The sequence below is a fragment of the Loxodonta africana genome, chromosome X, assembly GCF_030014295.1.
Source record: "Loxodonta africana isolate mLoxAfr1 chromosome X, mLoxAfr1.hap2, whole genome shotgun sequence".
NCBI lineage: Eukaryota > Metazoa > Chordata > Mammalia > Proboscidea > Elephantidae > Loxodonta > Loxodonta africana.
The window spans coordinates 16,888,327-16,904,696 of NC_087369.1; the positions used below are offsets into that span (position 1 = coordinate 16,888,327).

The 16,370-nt window shown below is 40.3% G+C and overlaps 1 protein-coding gene across 1 annotated transcript in view; it reads right to left on the bottom strand.

Annotated features, from left to right (window-relative positions):
* PIR (pirin) overlaps positions 1-16,370 on the bottom strand; it is a 123,337-nt gene that overhangs the window by 36,864 nt on the left and 70,103 nt on the right. Inside the window, exon 6 of the mRNA XM_064278024.1 lies at positions 4,311-4,395. Within this exon, the coding sequence (XP_064134094.1) occupies positions 4,311-4,395 (85 nt within the window). The remainder of the gene's footprint in view (positions 1-4,310; positions 4,396-16,370) is intronic.

The following is a 16,370-nucleotide window of genomic DNA, read 5'->3' on the forward strand; positions in this document are numbered from 1 at the left end:
CAACTGGACCAATAAGCAAATCATGATACACAGAGAAAAGACTGAAGTTATCAAAGACTTCATTTTATTTGGATCTTCAATGAATGCCCAGGAAAGTAGCAGTCAAGGAATCAAACAACCTATTTCATTGGGTAAAACTACTGCAAAAGACCTCTTTAAAGCATTAAAAAGCAAAGATGTCACTTTGAGGACTAAGGTGTGCCTGACTCGAGCATATGTCCAATGGCCTCATATGCACGTGACAGCTGGACAATGAACAAGGAAGACTGAAGAGCTGACGCCTTTGAATTATAGTGTTGGCGAAGAATATTGACTGTACCATGGACTGCCAAAAGAACGAACAAATCTGTCTTAGTAAGAAGTACAACCAGAATGCTCATTGGAAGTGAGGATGGCTAGACTTTGTCTCATATATTTTGGACGTGGTGTCAGGAGGGATCAGTCCCTGGAGAAGGACATCATGCTTAGTAGAGGGTCAACAAAAAAGAGGAGGACCCTCAGTGAGATGGATTGACACAGTGGCTACAACAATGGGCTCAAACATAGCAAAAATTGGTAGGGTGCTGCAGAACTGGGCAGTGTTTTGTTCTGTTGTACATCGGGTCGCAATGAGTTAGAACCAACTCAACGGCCCCTAACAACAAGAACAACAACAGTAGCAGATATGCTATGAAAGACGGGGAAAATAAACTGAGTCGCTGGTGATGGCCAAACTTTTTTACTGTCACTCGGAAGACAAAGGGGACATGAGGACCACAAGTTTCCAAGAAACAATGAGTAACAATTGATCTTTTCCTAGAAATACAGATTTATGTCCTTCGTGGTGAATGATAACAAACAATGCTATCTTTGTATCAGTTTACAGCAAGGAAAATCAGATTGCCTTGCAAGAAATGCGAGAAGTCATCGAAAAAAACAAAACAAAAGACAACTACTTCTTCTTATTTTAGCCAAGAGCTAATATGAAAAACGTGTGGCCAGTGTGCAAGGAATCTGGTTCTGTCAGAGACTCGACAAATTGGATTCTTTGTAAGTGATGCACAGTCCAGCTCCGTTCCTGATACCCACTGCCTTCCAAAAACATCACTGCATGAAACATCTGTTTTCTGCAAGATTAGTACAACTCACCAGAAACGTGCTTGCCCTGAAGGCAATAAAGAGATGGTAAAAACTGATTGCAATTCTATTTATGTGAAGGAATTCAGATAAATCCTGGCCTGATTCATAAGAAATGTTTCCAGTCTCCCTTCACTGAATGCCCCTTGGGATCATTTTCCTATTATCAGGGATGGGATGGTAGCAGTCTAGGCTTCGATTTCTATTCCATCAGTTTGAGACTGATACAACCAAGGCAATATTAAATTAGCTAGGCTGCAAAGCAAATGCCAAAAGCCAAACATAACCCAGACGCCCATATCAAATCCCTTTACCATGAGTAACGAAATAATCACAATACTATAAACAAAACATGTCCGGGATCCAGCCGATGGCTCACACATTTCAAGGAATATTTGATGCAACAGAGCTCCCAAATAAAATGAATTTAGACAGTTCTTGGAGTTCATAATGGAATTGGACCTGGAAAGGTGGTGGTGGTGGGGAAACAGGACAAAAGGTGACCTTGACTTGAAGGCTTCCTATTAAAATTTATACAGCACTATTTTACCCGCCAATGTGTCTGCTTCCAGGCAGCCAGGACTATCAACTCTGTAAATAATAAGTGCTTCATAATACTTGAGTTAATTGTTTAGTCTGGCACTGAACGGGGGTGTCTCAAACTTTGGATTTGTCACCTGATGCAGTGCAAGCATAGAATGTGTGTGTGTATGTGGAAGAGAGAACACAGTATAACTAAAAGTTGTGTCTGGGAAAAGACAGGTTCTTTTGTTTCATAGCTAGGTTTACATCAGACTTCTTGAAAGCAGGTTTACAGTCATCTAATGCTAAATGTGCATTTCCAAGCTACTTTCTTTTGTACCCTTCCAAAAATGTTTTACAAAATAAATCTCAGGTTTAAAATTCATAATGTCAAAATAAAACAGAAGTACAGCTTTCCAAACTGACAGATACGTATTCTCTCCTGAGGCAACAGACCAGTTGTCGTTGATTCCGACTCATGGCGACCCCATGTTTGTTACAGTAAAACTGTGCTCCGTGGGGTTTTCAATGGCTGTGTTCTTTCGGAAGTAGATCACCAGGACTCTCTTCCGAAGTGCCTTTGGGTGGACTCAAACCACCAACCTTTCAGTTAGCAGCTGAGCTCTTAACCATGTGTGTCACTTAGGGACTCTGAGGTGGTGGTTAAGAGCATAGCAAAAATTAACATGAACCATGGAAACCCTGGTGGCATAGTGGTTAAGAGTTTGGCAGCTAACCAAGAGGCTGGCAGTTCATAATCTAGCAGGGGCTCCTTGGAAACCCTATGGGGCAATTCTACTCTGTCTATAGGGTTTCCAAGAGTTGGAATCGATGGCAACAGGTTTTTTGGTTTTTTATACACTTACTGCTTGTGGGGTTGCAGAGAAACGAGTACTCCCACACACTACTGAGGGAAAGTGTGACTGCCTTTTTGGATTGCAACCTGACAATGTCTTTTAGATTAAACGTGCGTGTATACATTGTGACCATCCCTGGAAACCTTTCCCATCTAAACAAATTCCCAGGTGGAAGAACGTATGTACAAGGCCAGTTTGCAGTAGCCAAGCACCGGGAATAAAGTGAGAGCCCATTGATGGGGGAATAACTAAATACATTATAGTCAACCCATGGCATAGAATATCTCCATTAAAAAGAGTCAAGTGATGCTACAACATGGATGAACCCTGAAAACACTCTGAGGGAAATAAGTCAGTCACAAAAGGGATAAATACTGTATAAGCTCACTTATATGAAATGGCTAAGATAGACAAGGGTACAGACCAAAGTTTATTAGTGGTTACCAGGGGTGGGCTGGAGGGAGGGGAAAAGGAGGAGTCATTGCTTAGTGGACATTGAGTTTCTGATAAGGGGGATGGGAAAATTTGGAAATGAATAATGGTGACGGTTGCACAACAGGATAAACATAATTAATGCCGATGACCTGTACACGCGAAGAATGTTGAAAAGGCAAACCATTTGTTACATATATGTTTACCACAACAAAAGAGAGATAGAGAGACAGCCACGTTGAGTATATTGGGAACGATTTCCACAAGGTATTGTTCACTCAACAAACACAAGATGCCAAAAAGTTCTTACGATTCGGTTTTAGTAAGACAATGACAAAATAACCCTGCATATGAATATACTTACATGTATATTTGTGTCAGTGGAGAAAACTAAGTATGGAGAAAAACAGAGCAAAATGGAATCCAGGATATATCTGGGACTAGGGAATACTGATGTGGTTGGATGAGGAAGGAAATGGGGTGGAGGGGAGCAAACTCAAAAGGAAAAGCACTCCACCAAAAAGTTAAATCCAAAACCAAAACCCAAACCCATTGCCGTCGAGTTGATTCCAACTCACAGCAACCCTACAGGCCAGAGTAGAATTGCCCCATAGAGTTTTCAAGGAGCACCTGGTAGATGTGAACTGCCAGCTTTTTGGTTAGCGGCCGTAGCACTTAACCACTACACCACCAGGGTTTCCTCCAAAAAAGCCAAAGGATATTTATTATCACATTTATTGCTGTAAAATCATGTGTTAAGTGTAGGCTTCAGGAATACTAGAAGTCAACAGTGGCTTGGAGTCAGGAGATCTGGGTACAAGCCCTGCCTTGTCCACTAAGTCTTTACGTGGCCTTGAGCAAGTAACCAATCTGTTGAGCCTTGGAGGCCACAGCTGTCAAATGAGGGCAATGGCCCAGACGGTCCAGCCCTACCAGTACCAGCTGCCATCAGTCGACCCTGACTCCTGTGTCAGAGCAGAACTGTGCTCCACTGGGCTTTTGATGGGTGCTTCTCTAGAAGCAGCTCATCAGGCCTTTGTTTCAAGGCAGCTCTGGTGCATTCAAACCTCCAAGCTTCTGGCTAGCAGCTGAGAACATTAATCATTTGTATCACCAAGGACTTTAAGTTTCTGCACCACCCAGGTGTCCTCAGTGTCTACGCCTGTCAAATGAGGGCTACAGCCCCAGAGGTCCAGCCCTAACGTTCTATGATTTCTTCCTAATTTTAACGTGAAAGGCCCCCGCCATATTTGCTAATTGAAACACCTATCCTCCAGATAGTCACAGAACTTTGTGTTGACGTTCAGAAAGCACCACCTTCCAAAGAAAGCGGCCCCCTTGTTTCATTCTGCAATGATCATGAAACTCCAGAGCCCATCGTACCTTTGGGAATGGGTTGGGAATGCTTTGCTCCTTGGTCCAGTTTGAAGTCCAAATATAAAGTTGGTGTGCGAGTGTAAATCTTGGCCTGAAAAAGAAAAAGGAAACCAACTCTCATCATTTTTCCAAGGATAAAGTTCTTTACTTCAGTTGGGCTCTTCTGTCATAAGCCTGTGGCCCATTACATAATTGCAATATAATTGTATAACTATATTTACGATTCCTCATACAGAAGTGGTATTAAAGCTGAGCCGCTAATACAGCCCCATTTTAAGGATCTTGGTCTAAAAATTAACTCTCCTCCCCAACTGCCCTTTTAACTCAGTACTGAGGTTACTCCTGAGGTTCACCCTTCAGCCAACGATTAGATAGGCCCATAAAACGAACAATAATTCACGTAGCTCAACCATACATACGAGATTAAATGGGCACACCAGCCCAGGGGCAGGACAAAAGGGGCACACCAGCCCAGGGACAAGGACAAGAAGGCGGGAGGGGACAAGAAAGCTGGATGAACGGAAATAGTGAATAGAAGGTCGAAAAGGAGAGAGTGTTGACATGTCCTGGAATTGGCAACCAATGTCACAAAACAATATGTATATTACTTGTTTAATGAGAAATCAATTTACTCTGTAAACCTTCATCTAAAGCACAATTTAAAAAAAAGGAAAAAAAATTAGCTCTCCTAGCTTTATAATCGGGTTGACAAGCTAATTCCAGGGTGTTGGCTGTCTTCTTACAGTCACTACTCAAATACTTTCTAATTTCCAGGCTTCCACTTGACATGTTAGGTTATCTCACATCCAAATATATATTTCCTTCCCAGGATTCAATAAAGCCATTTTTTAATTTTGAAATTCAAAAAAGTGGCCTGTAAATATTTTTTTCTTACTTGGCTCTCTTGCAAAAATGGTTGTTTAACACTGCTGGCTTGAAAAAGGTACAACCCCAAATGTAGCATATTTTGCAGGATCTTCCATTATAAACAGTGGCTTTGATTCCATTGACAGTTACGCAGAGTTTGTAATTGAATATAATACCATCCTGAATTACAGGCATGGACCAAAATCCAAGGGATTTTGCTACAAACTTTATGATGTCTCACCGTTTATCACAAAGCCTCCATGGTTCTATTCTATTTTTTTTTTAATACACACAAAAATGAAAAAGCAGATAGTAACAAGCTTGGTGGAGTAAAAGGAACGTTCATACATTGCTGGTGGAACTTTAACTTGGTACAATCAATTCGGAAAGCTGCTTGGCAGTACGTAGTACAGATGAATATGTTCATAACCTATAGCACAGCATTCCACCGGATGGATGCATACTCAACAGAAATGTGTACATGTGTTCACCTAAAGGCATGTACAAGAATCTTAATAGTGACGATGTTGGTAACAGCCCCAAACTGGAAATATCCCAAATGTCCTTTAACAACAAGAACAAAAAAATCCATTGCCATAGAGCTGATGATTCTGACTCATAGTGACCCTATGGGACAGAGTAGAATTGCCTCATAGGGTTGTCAAGGAATGGCTGCTGAATTCAAACTACTGACCTTTTGGTTGGTAGCTGAGCTCTTAACCACTGCGCCACCAAGGCTCCAACAGAATGGGTAAATGAATTGTAATATGCGTATACAATGGAACACTCTACAGCCAAGAGAATGAATGAACCACAACTACTACACAGATGAATCAAAACAAGGCAAAACTAATCTACGGTGTGAGATATCATAAAAGTGGCTACCTTGGGTCGGGTAGTAATATGGCTTCTGAGGGTTGGTAATGTTGTGTTTCTTGACCTGACTGATGGTTTCATGGGTATGTTCCCTTGGTGAAAATTCTGAGCTGTATACTTGATTTGTGTACTTTTCTGTAAATATGTTATACAGGTAGTCCCTGCCTTATGACAGGGTCCCATCCTGACGGCTCCGTCATCAGTTGGTTCTAATGTAAGTCAGATACCTCATTTTTTTTTTTTTTAGTTTTCATTATTATTGCCTTTTATTGTCAGTATCTTTATAAATCCCATCCTTATTTGTCTTTGGGGGTTGGAAACAAAACATATAAACTTGCAGGTATGTTTAACGTTGTATGTAGTACACAGTACTAACAATAAGATGTAAAAAAAAAGGACAGTCATAAGTGCAGTTCCTCGTAACTCGAACCCAATGTAAGTCGGGGACTACCTGTACTTTAATGAAAAGCTTACATTCATTAAAAACATGCACATGTAAACAGACAAAAGAAGAGAATTTGGAGCCCAGGATTCCTGATTATTCTTGATGAAGGCATCATTTTACAGAGCAATTACGTGAGCTCCATGAGGACATGGACATGTCTGCCTCTTTTTCACCACTGGGCCCCCAGAGTGGGCATTCAACAAATATTTAAAGAATATACTTACTAACAGCATACACAGGATATTCTTCAGTACCTTTACCTACATGTAACAAAATACAGTACTCCTCTTCAAGACAAGTGACTTTGGCATGGTCAAAGTGTGTCTGTACATTTGATTATGGAATAGAGAATTATAAAAAAGGTTGACTCTCAAAAACATTTCCCTTTTCCTTTGACTGTCTCATGTGCTGAAGAATTGGGCTTTAAAATGGTCTGGTGGACGGCTTTACATGGCTTAAATGGTCAAGGTTCATCAATACAGCTTCAAAGACAGGAAAAGAAAATTTCCCAGTGCATGCCTAAATCAGACCAGAAAGACCTGTGACATGAAGGGCAACCTGAGGCCAAAGATTCACAATTAAGAGCTTGGAACAGCAAGAAAAGAAGGGCAGCACACATGGGACACAGGGGTTCTCTGGGATCATTAAGGGTCTAAGCACCACTGAGAAAGGGACTGGTTGCGTCTGATGAAGACTTCTAAAATTATCTCTAGGACGATCAAGGGTAAACGTCATATAATATCAAATGACTCCTCTGCTTGGGAAATATTTTCTTCTCTTCCAGAAAGTGGATTCCTGTTTGGTTAAGAATTTTCCCCAACGTCTGCCTCAGTGGCAGATGCAATATCTCTGCCTACAGCGAACAGATTAATCACCAAGAGGTTCTTGGTTTAATTTTTACTAGCATTCTTCCAGAATGTTGTAAAAAAAAAATGTTGAGCTGGAAACCAGGAGTCTTTGATGCTAGTACTGCTTTTCCTGCTTATTAGCATGGCATTTATCTTCTTCTGGGCTTAGTTCTCTCATCTGAAAATCTGGTGGTAGCAGGACTTCCTAAAATTTCAATCTTTTTCTGGTTCTGAAATAGTGAGTCGGAGAATGAGTGTTTTCTTCCACACTTTAATTTTTTTTAATTCCCTTGTGCTCTATCAGACTAGAGATGTAGAGAAGTGAGAACATGGCTGTGGAGGGGGAGGACACCCAGGGCTTTGGGGGAAGGGGCTGGTTAACCCCGTCTATTCTTGCCCTTCCCCTTCAACCTCGGTCATCCATCTTTGCCCTCCTGGTTGGTTCCCTTTCTTTTCTTCTTGTCTCTAGTTTCTTAACCTACACATACTGTCCAAAAGTTACTAATGTACCCAAGACTGCAAACACACACACACACACATACACACACACTCCCGTGTGAAACCACAAATACATCCTATTGTCTTACAGTGTGAAAAGGGCTAAGGGAAAAATTTTAATTCACTTTGGAGTTGTTTTGTACCACATCTATAACCTCAAATAGAATTCAGTTTTCAGTATCTTTTTTATTGACAACTGAATCACTGAAGGGTTTGCTATAACATTTCTTGAATAATATACTACCCCAAACCCCAAAACGAACCTAAATGTTTATTATTCTATTTTAATTAATCTACAATGAGATAAAAACTCAATTTGGGGTTCACAACCAATGTCACAAAACAATACGTGTATTGTTTAATGAGAAGCTAGGTTGCTCTGTAAACCTTCATCTAAAGTACAATTAAAAAAATAAAGTTATAGAAAAATAAACCAAACAAGCCTCAATTTGGAAGCTGTACCATGAGCATATATGAAAAGCAGGTAGGTTTTGTTTTTTAATTTTAAGGTTCCATGGTAACTGTTGAAATGGCAAGTATAAATTATATTCATTTGATGGTAATGCCAGCCTTGAATGCACTTTGAGAAAACCTGGATTTAATCTTATTACACACACTACTGATTTGCAACCATAAAGAAATACTGCCATGATCCACATTCTTTCCTGTATTCCATTGTGTTTACTTTTATGTACAGTATGAAACTATTAATAGGCCCTCAAAATAAAATGAGAATTTAAGTAAACAAATCATTTTTTAGGTTAAAACTTAGCTATCAATGAACGTATCTGCTTCTACAGGGTTCAAAGAAATTGGTCCGTGTCAAAATTAAACATTCCTCTACAAATCTGTTTCAGCATGGGCAGAACTAACGCACTTGAATTTCATCAGTGAAATAGTTTTCTTTTTCCTTCTCTGTTGGCGCAGTGGTTAAGAGCTTGGCTGCTAACCAAAAGGTAGGCAGTTTGAATCCACCAGCCGCTCCTTGGAAAACCCCATGGGGCAGTTCTACTCTGTCCTGTAGGTTCGCTATGAATCTGAATGGACTCAACAGCAACGGGTTTGGTTTTCTCTGTTTTGGTTCTGATTAATAGTGCCTGCCTAGGTACAAAAATCCAAAGCTATCCCTGTTTCGTCTTTCTTCCCTTCTCATAATCTCTGTTAAAAGTGTTTGGGAAAGTTTTCTGTAAAGTCTGTTATTTGAAAAGTCCAGTGGCTTAAAATCTTATGGTTTAAATGTCATGCAGGAAAGGTTTCTAGAAGGTAAGTAATGTACCTCTTCATAACAAGTTAACTGTAAATTTTGGCTAACCTATGAATCCACCAGGCGATCCCTGGAAACTCTATGGGGCAGTTCTACTCTGTCCTATAGGATTGCTGAGTCGGAATCGACTGGGTGGCAGTGGTTTTTTTGTTTGTTTGTTTGTTTTTAATAACAGGGGAGTCCCTGGGTGGTGCAAACAGTGCTCAGCTGGAGGTTCGAGTCTACCTAGAGGCACCTCAGAAGAAAGGCCTGGCAATCTACTTCTGAAAAATCAGCCAGGGAAAACCCTATGGAGCACAGTTCTACTCTGACACACAAGATGTTGCCATGAGTTGAAGCTGACTCGATGGTAACTGGTTTTGTAACAACAGGGGTTGTTACAAAAGGGAAAGCTTTGTGTCTCTTTCTCTATAAATATGCTAGAACTAAGCCCTTAATAAGTCTCAGTCTCAGACACCACTCTAATAACGACTGCTAGACAAGCAAGACAACACACAGCCTGCAAAACTATTTCCTTTTGACCCCAACTACCTTCATCTTAGACCCTTCAAAGACTTCCCACTTACCCTGAATTTTTTTTTGGGGGGGGGTCAAGCTGGCTTCCTTCCTCTGCTTTCATTCATAAATGTGATCTTAATTAGGAGACAAAATCATTTCCACATGTAAGCCATGTGGCTTAAAAACGTCTTCCCAAGGAAACGCACAAAGCATGCTACCTTGGTATGTCTGAGCATGGCAGAGGAAATACCTTTCATTTGCCACTGCTTCCCCTTCCACAGATAAATGCAGCCCATTTCTCCCTGACTGCAGCTTCTTTTACCACCAGGCCACCTTCCCTCAAAACAAGTGGCAGCAATTTGGTGTCACATGTCAGAGCCGTGCTAAATGCTTTCGCATTGCTTTTTGGGGACTATTGCAAAAATCATCTCTGATTTAGTGATTTTTTCAGAAAATGCACTCAAATCCTCAAACCTACTATACTGTTGGTATCAAATCAGCTCCAACTCATGGCAACTGCACGTACAACAGAAAACATCGCCCGGTCCTGGGCTATCCCCACGATCGTCAGCATGCTTTAGTTCTTTGTTGTCTTCCAACCTAGGGGGCTCATCTTCCAGCACTCTATCAGGAAATGTTCTGTTGTGATCCACAGTTTTCACTGGCTAATTGGCCTTTCTTCCAAGTCTGTCTTAGCCCGGAAGCTCCACTGAAACCTGTCGACCATGGGTAACCCTGCTGGTATTTGAAATACTGGTGGCACAGCTTTCAGCATCACAACAACACACAAGCCACCACAGTATGACAGACTGACAGACAGGTGGTAGCCTACTATAACACGTTGCTTAAAACGAAAATTACCCTATGTAACTGTACTACCCCTTTACCTTTGCCGTCGATTCTGACTCATAGCGACCCTATAGGGCAGAGTAGAACTGGCCCATAGGGCTTCCAAGGAGCGCCTGCTGGATTTGAACTGCAGACGTTTTGGTTAGCAGGTATAAATCTTAACCACTACTCCACCAGGGTTTCCATGTAACCGTACTAATGATATGTCAATTCTCAATATCTCCAAGACTGTTTCTATCTGTTCCTGGACCCTCACACTCATGTTGGACCATTCCCCTAATGCTGGACATTAAGATTTATGATTTTTTGCATTATTACTAACTTTTCACGAATATCTTTGCACATAAACATTTTTACATTTCTAATTTTTTTCTTTCAAAATGAATCTAGAGATCTAAAAGTCTGGCCATTTTAACGGCTCTTGATATACCTATGGTTGAATGCAATGTAGCCAAAAGCAATTTGCCAAATGCAAATTGGCCAGCATGATGATCTAGTTTAAGCCGTAATTTTACTGAAAATGTCTACTGCCAGTAGCTGGTTTTTCTAGCCTTGGTAGTTTTGCTACACCACAGGGCAATTTTTCAATCCTTTATGTGCTCTAAATATTGGATTTTTTTTTCAACTAATCTTCTATTGTTAGAAATTTAACTCATTCTAACAAATCCCCTACTGTTGAACCTTTAGATTCTTTTCCATATTTCCTTGTTACAAAAACATAGAAGACAAGGATTAACTGCTGTCAAGAAAAAGAAGATAACACACCTGAAAATCCTTGAAAAATGGACAAAAGGAAAAAAGCTAAACATTTTTGGAAAAAAAGTTTAAAGCCACCACCTCTATAGTACAAATATCAGCATTTGAAAAACCAGTGTCTAGCGATACTTGCTTTTGAAGAAATCATCATTTTGATTAATTTTTTTATCTGACTTGTGGGTTTTTCGTCCAAAGGGCTTTTGGCCACATCACTTAGCATCCACCAAAATGTTGACAATATATTTTTTCCTAATCTTAGCTAAATTAATAAGTAGAAATTGGCTTTCCCTTGCTCTTTTAATTTGACTATTGGTCTGAATAATATTTTAGTTATTATTATTAATTTATAACAAAGGCTTTGAAAGTCTCTCATATAATCAGGAATTCTAAACTCTGGCTGCCTTGACAACTTCATTCAGATCTAATACTCCATCGTAGCATGAGAAGAGGTGAACGAGGGAAGTTTCCTGTCCAACGCATCCAAATAAAGTAAGTATTAAAATAGGTTCCAATCGTACTGAACATAGCCTCCTGTTTATCCACACACAAGAGACGAGGATGTTCCCTACTATTCTGCAACAATTCCAAGGACTGGAAGAGTTGGCCAAACCTACTGAAGTTTCCATTTAGTAATTAATAATTTATTGTTATAATTTAATAAACCCTATTAAATATTAAATATTATTAATATAACAAATAAAAATAGCTAAATATATTTAGGGCTTAGAATGTACCAGGCACTATTCTAGGTCCTTCGTGTGTATTAATTAGGCTGCCTGGCTTTTTCTTTTTATAAACTATCTGCTCACTTACTTATTTGAGCTTTAATTCATTCACTTACTCATTTAATTCCCTCATTCAGTCAATACTGATTGACAGCCTATTATGTGCTCGTCATTGGATATGTATATAGGTGACTAATAGATCTGCTTAGCCCTTGTGGAGATTACTTCCTAGTGAGGAAGACAAGCTAACAAACATAAAATTATAAAATGTGCTACATGCTATAAAAATAATAAGTGGAGTTCAGAGAGAGATAATAAAATGAGAGGGAGTAACCTCTGTAGATATGGAAGACCTCTTGAAGGAGATTCGCCTGATGAAAGTAGAATTCTGAATGAGAAGAGTCTGGGTTAAGAGGTTTCTGGGTAGGAGAAGGAGCTATAACAATAGCTACATAGGCCTTTTGAATGCACAAAGTCCTTGAGGCAGTGAAGAGCTTGGTGTATTTAGAAACTGAGAGGAGAACAACATGGTAGACACAAAATGATTATGAGGGAAAATGATGTGAGATGAGCTTAGAGAGTAAAGATCCAATCAAATGTCTAAGTCACGTGAGGCATGGGAGTACACTGAAGAATGTGAAGCAGCAGACCACTGGATCTAATTTTTACCTTAAAGAGATGGTTTGAGCTGCTGAACAGAGAACTGGAGGGTAGTAAGTAAACATAGAAGTGAGAAGATTCCTGAAGAGGCTGCTGCAGTGGTCCAGGCCAAGTCTGGGCAGAGGGTGGGAAGAGAAGGAGATAGATTTGAAATATATTTGGGAGATAAAAAGGTTTTTCTGATGGACTGGCTGTGGGAAGGGGTGAGAGTGAGCAATAAGGAAGACCACCATATTTCTACTTTGAGTAGGGGGTGATGGTGCCATTCATTAAAGTAGCGGAAGACTGGAAGGAAAACAGGTTTTTTTCGTTCGTTGTCAAGGCAGATGAGGATGGGGAAACAAGAGTTCGATTTTTGCTATTTTAAGTTTGATATGCCTGGGAATCATGCAAACGGAGATGTCAATTAGGAGGCTGAATATATGAGTCTACTACCTAGAGCTCAGAGGTGAGGCTTGTACTGTGGATACAAATTTGGGAGTCGTCAGACTATAAATGTCATCTAAGTCCATGGGATGGATGATACCACCTAGAGAAATGATGTTCAATAGAAGAAAGAAGACTCAGGACCACGCTCCAGGGAACCTGGACGCGTAGGGGCCTAGGAGAGGAGAATGTGCCTACCTGAGAAAGGGAAGTGGGAAGGAGCATCCAGGCACACAATAATGTATTGTCCCAGAGGCCAAAGAAGGGGGAGAGGGTACTGAGAAGCAGGACGTGGCAGTCATGGAAAGGAAGAGATGCTATGAGGAGAGAAAAAAAGACCTCTGGGATGGCCACATGGAAGTCAGTGGTGACTGGTTCAATGGATCTGTGGGGATGGACGCCAGACTGAGAGCATGGAGAACACGCGCAGAAAAACTGTGTGAAGTATGTATGACTCTGAAAGGGAATAGAGAATGGCGGGGTATGGAATTAAAGGAATTTTATGCTTCTTTTATCAGTTTGTAAGAGAATTTTAGAAAATAAACTAAAGTCATTCCAAATCAGATCCATTGCCATCGAGTAAATTCTGACTCATAGTGACCCTATAGGACAGAGTAAAACTGCCCCATAGGGTTTCTAAGGTTGTAAATCTTTACAGAAGCAGACTGTCACATCTTTCTCCTGTGGAGCAGCTGGCGGGTTGGAACCTCCAACCTTTCGGTTAGCAGCCTAGCACTTTAACCACTGTGCCACTAGGGCTCCTCTTGAGGCCATTGGCCTTAGTAATATTCCTTGCAAAAATTGTTTTTGTCCTTTAATTTCGTTTATGAAATTTCAGACATGGGTCAGTATATCAATGTTTTCTCTCCAATGCTTTTGAATTTAGAAAGTCTAAAAAAAAATTTTTTTTTCCCCATACTATGACCATTTCAACGTTTGCCTATATTTTCTACTTCAAAATGTTTACCATTCAGTTCTTTAATCTATTTAGAATTTGTTTTTTCTGAGGTATGAGATCATGAGCTAATCTGATTTCTTTTTAAAAATGGCTAACCAATCACCCCAGTTCCATTTGCTGATTTATTCTCCCCTTCTCCTAGATGACGATAATCTTCTTTATCATTATCAAATTTGCATATATGCTTGGGCCTATTTGCATTCCTCTTTCTGGCACAAGGAAGAGCCTCAGTGGGGGGAAACCAGGTGTCCACTTCACTAACTAGCTCAGGAGCCTCAACTAATAGAAGGAGATCATGTTGTCATCCAATAACCTACTACATCTAGTCATCTGGTATATCTCCCACGAGGCTGCCCAATTTCATCTTCCTTCTGCCACCTTCCCACTCTCATGGTCTGTTGGGCTTTGCATTGAGGGAGAAAAAACATCAGCACAGATCTATTCAATCACCCTTACACCTTCATACCCAGTCAAGAAACTCACTGCCAGTTTCCACGTCCCCTGTGTGGAGAACCATACCTTCCCCTTTCTCCTGGAGAGCTTACGAGGCCTTGAGGAAAGGAAAAGTAGATTTACCACAGTATTTAGAGCCACCTCCCAACTGTCACTGTTTAGAATAGGGCTGATGCTCTTTGATGAAATGATAAATCCTCTGTCCCCAATCCAAAGCACTCTGATTGCTGAATTCTTGATTATTTTAAACAATTCTGATAAACAGTGGGAGAGATTAGTTTCCATCCTCAGTGCCAAAGGTATTACAGGAAGGATTAAAATCCTGTAATCATGTTTTGACATATACATGAAGTGCTACATAAAGAGAAGACAAGAAAGTCTTAGGCAAAATGCCAATGACTCTGTATAGCATGAGAGCTAGAGAGATCCAGAAAACATTTTTAACTTCTATCAGCCATGAAAGATAGTGCAAAATTTTGAACATCAAGCTGTCCAGCTGACCAAGAATTTTGGAAATAGGAGCCTAATCCTACTATAGTCTAGTCTCCCTTTTTTTCAAGCAGTCCTTTGATCGCTAGTAACCCTCTACTACTTCTCCTCTTTGAGTTATGAGAGGGATAGTGAAGAGAAAAGGGCTAAAGGTGAGGGAAACAAAGATAACTGACAGGACTCACAATCCTAAAATTTAATCAGAGACACGTTAACTGTGAAACTGGACTCTTATTTCTTCACTTGTTGAGTCAGCATTCTTGCCCGAGGTTGGTTACAAATGCTGTTCTAATTTTTTTTGAAAATTAAAGCCAGAGAAATAACAAACATCCCTCTCTTGTACAAACAATCCATCCATAACCTACAAAGTCAATGACATAACAAAACACAAATGTCCCCCAAATACACCAACAGGGAGCCTTCCTAACTCTTATCTCTCATCCATGGGTAGTGAGTTCCAAGGATGAGTCAGCAAATCTATTAACCAATGCTAGAATATTCCTCACAGGGCTTTGTAACGTTTTTAATCTCTATTAGCTGCATTTGGTATTTACTAGGATATTTTTAAGAGTTCTTGCAAGAAAGTGCATCGAGATATAATGTGGAAAATTTTTTGCCAAAGACAAGCTTTCTTAGAACTCTGGAGAATGATTCCTTCGTGTAGGTATGAATCTTCAATTTTATGATTAAGGGGAAACTTATTACAACACAGGGCTTCTCCTACGTGATACCAAAACCAAACCCAGTGCCGTCGAGTCGATTCCTATGGGATAGGTTACAGAATGTTCTAACAAGGGATGTTAGGGGTGTTTGCTTGTATACACATGAGGCCAAAAGTAACCTTTTGGTGAAGAAAAAGAAATAGGTTCATTTTGAAGCTTCTATCTGTGAAAACGTTAAGGCATTCCGAACCTGGAGAGAGACCCACCCAGCAAGCTTATGTACAAGGGCTGAATGGTGCCACAAGGCAGGATTAGTGTGCAAATAAAATGGGGCAAAATTCAGGAAGCCTGGGCTTGAGTCCAGGCTCCTTCTGCAATGCGCTGTGTGACCCTAGTTTGCAGCTTTCTCATCTACAAAGTGCTGGAGTTGGAGAGCAGATCTCTCATGTCTACGCTGCCTGACATTCGGATTCTAAGGGGAGTGCCTGAAGAAGAAGGAAGAGTAGTTTTGGTTGGCTTTGAAAAGTATCCCATACAAACAGGAATTCTAGACTCTGGCTGCCTTGACAACTTCATTCAGATCAATACTCCATCATAGCATGAGAAGAGGTGAACGAGGGAAAAGTTTCCTGTCCAACTCATCCAAATAAAGTAAGTATTAAAATAGGTTCTAATCTTATTGAACATGGTCTCCTGTTTATCCACAAACAAGAGACAAGGACGTTCCCTGCTATTCAGCAACAACTCCAAGGACTGGAAGAGGTGGCCAAACCTACTAAAGTTTCCATTTCT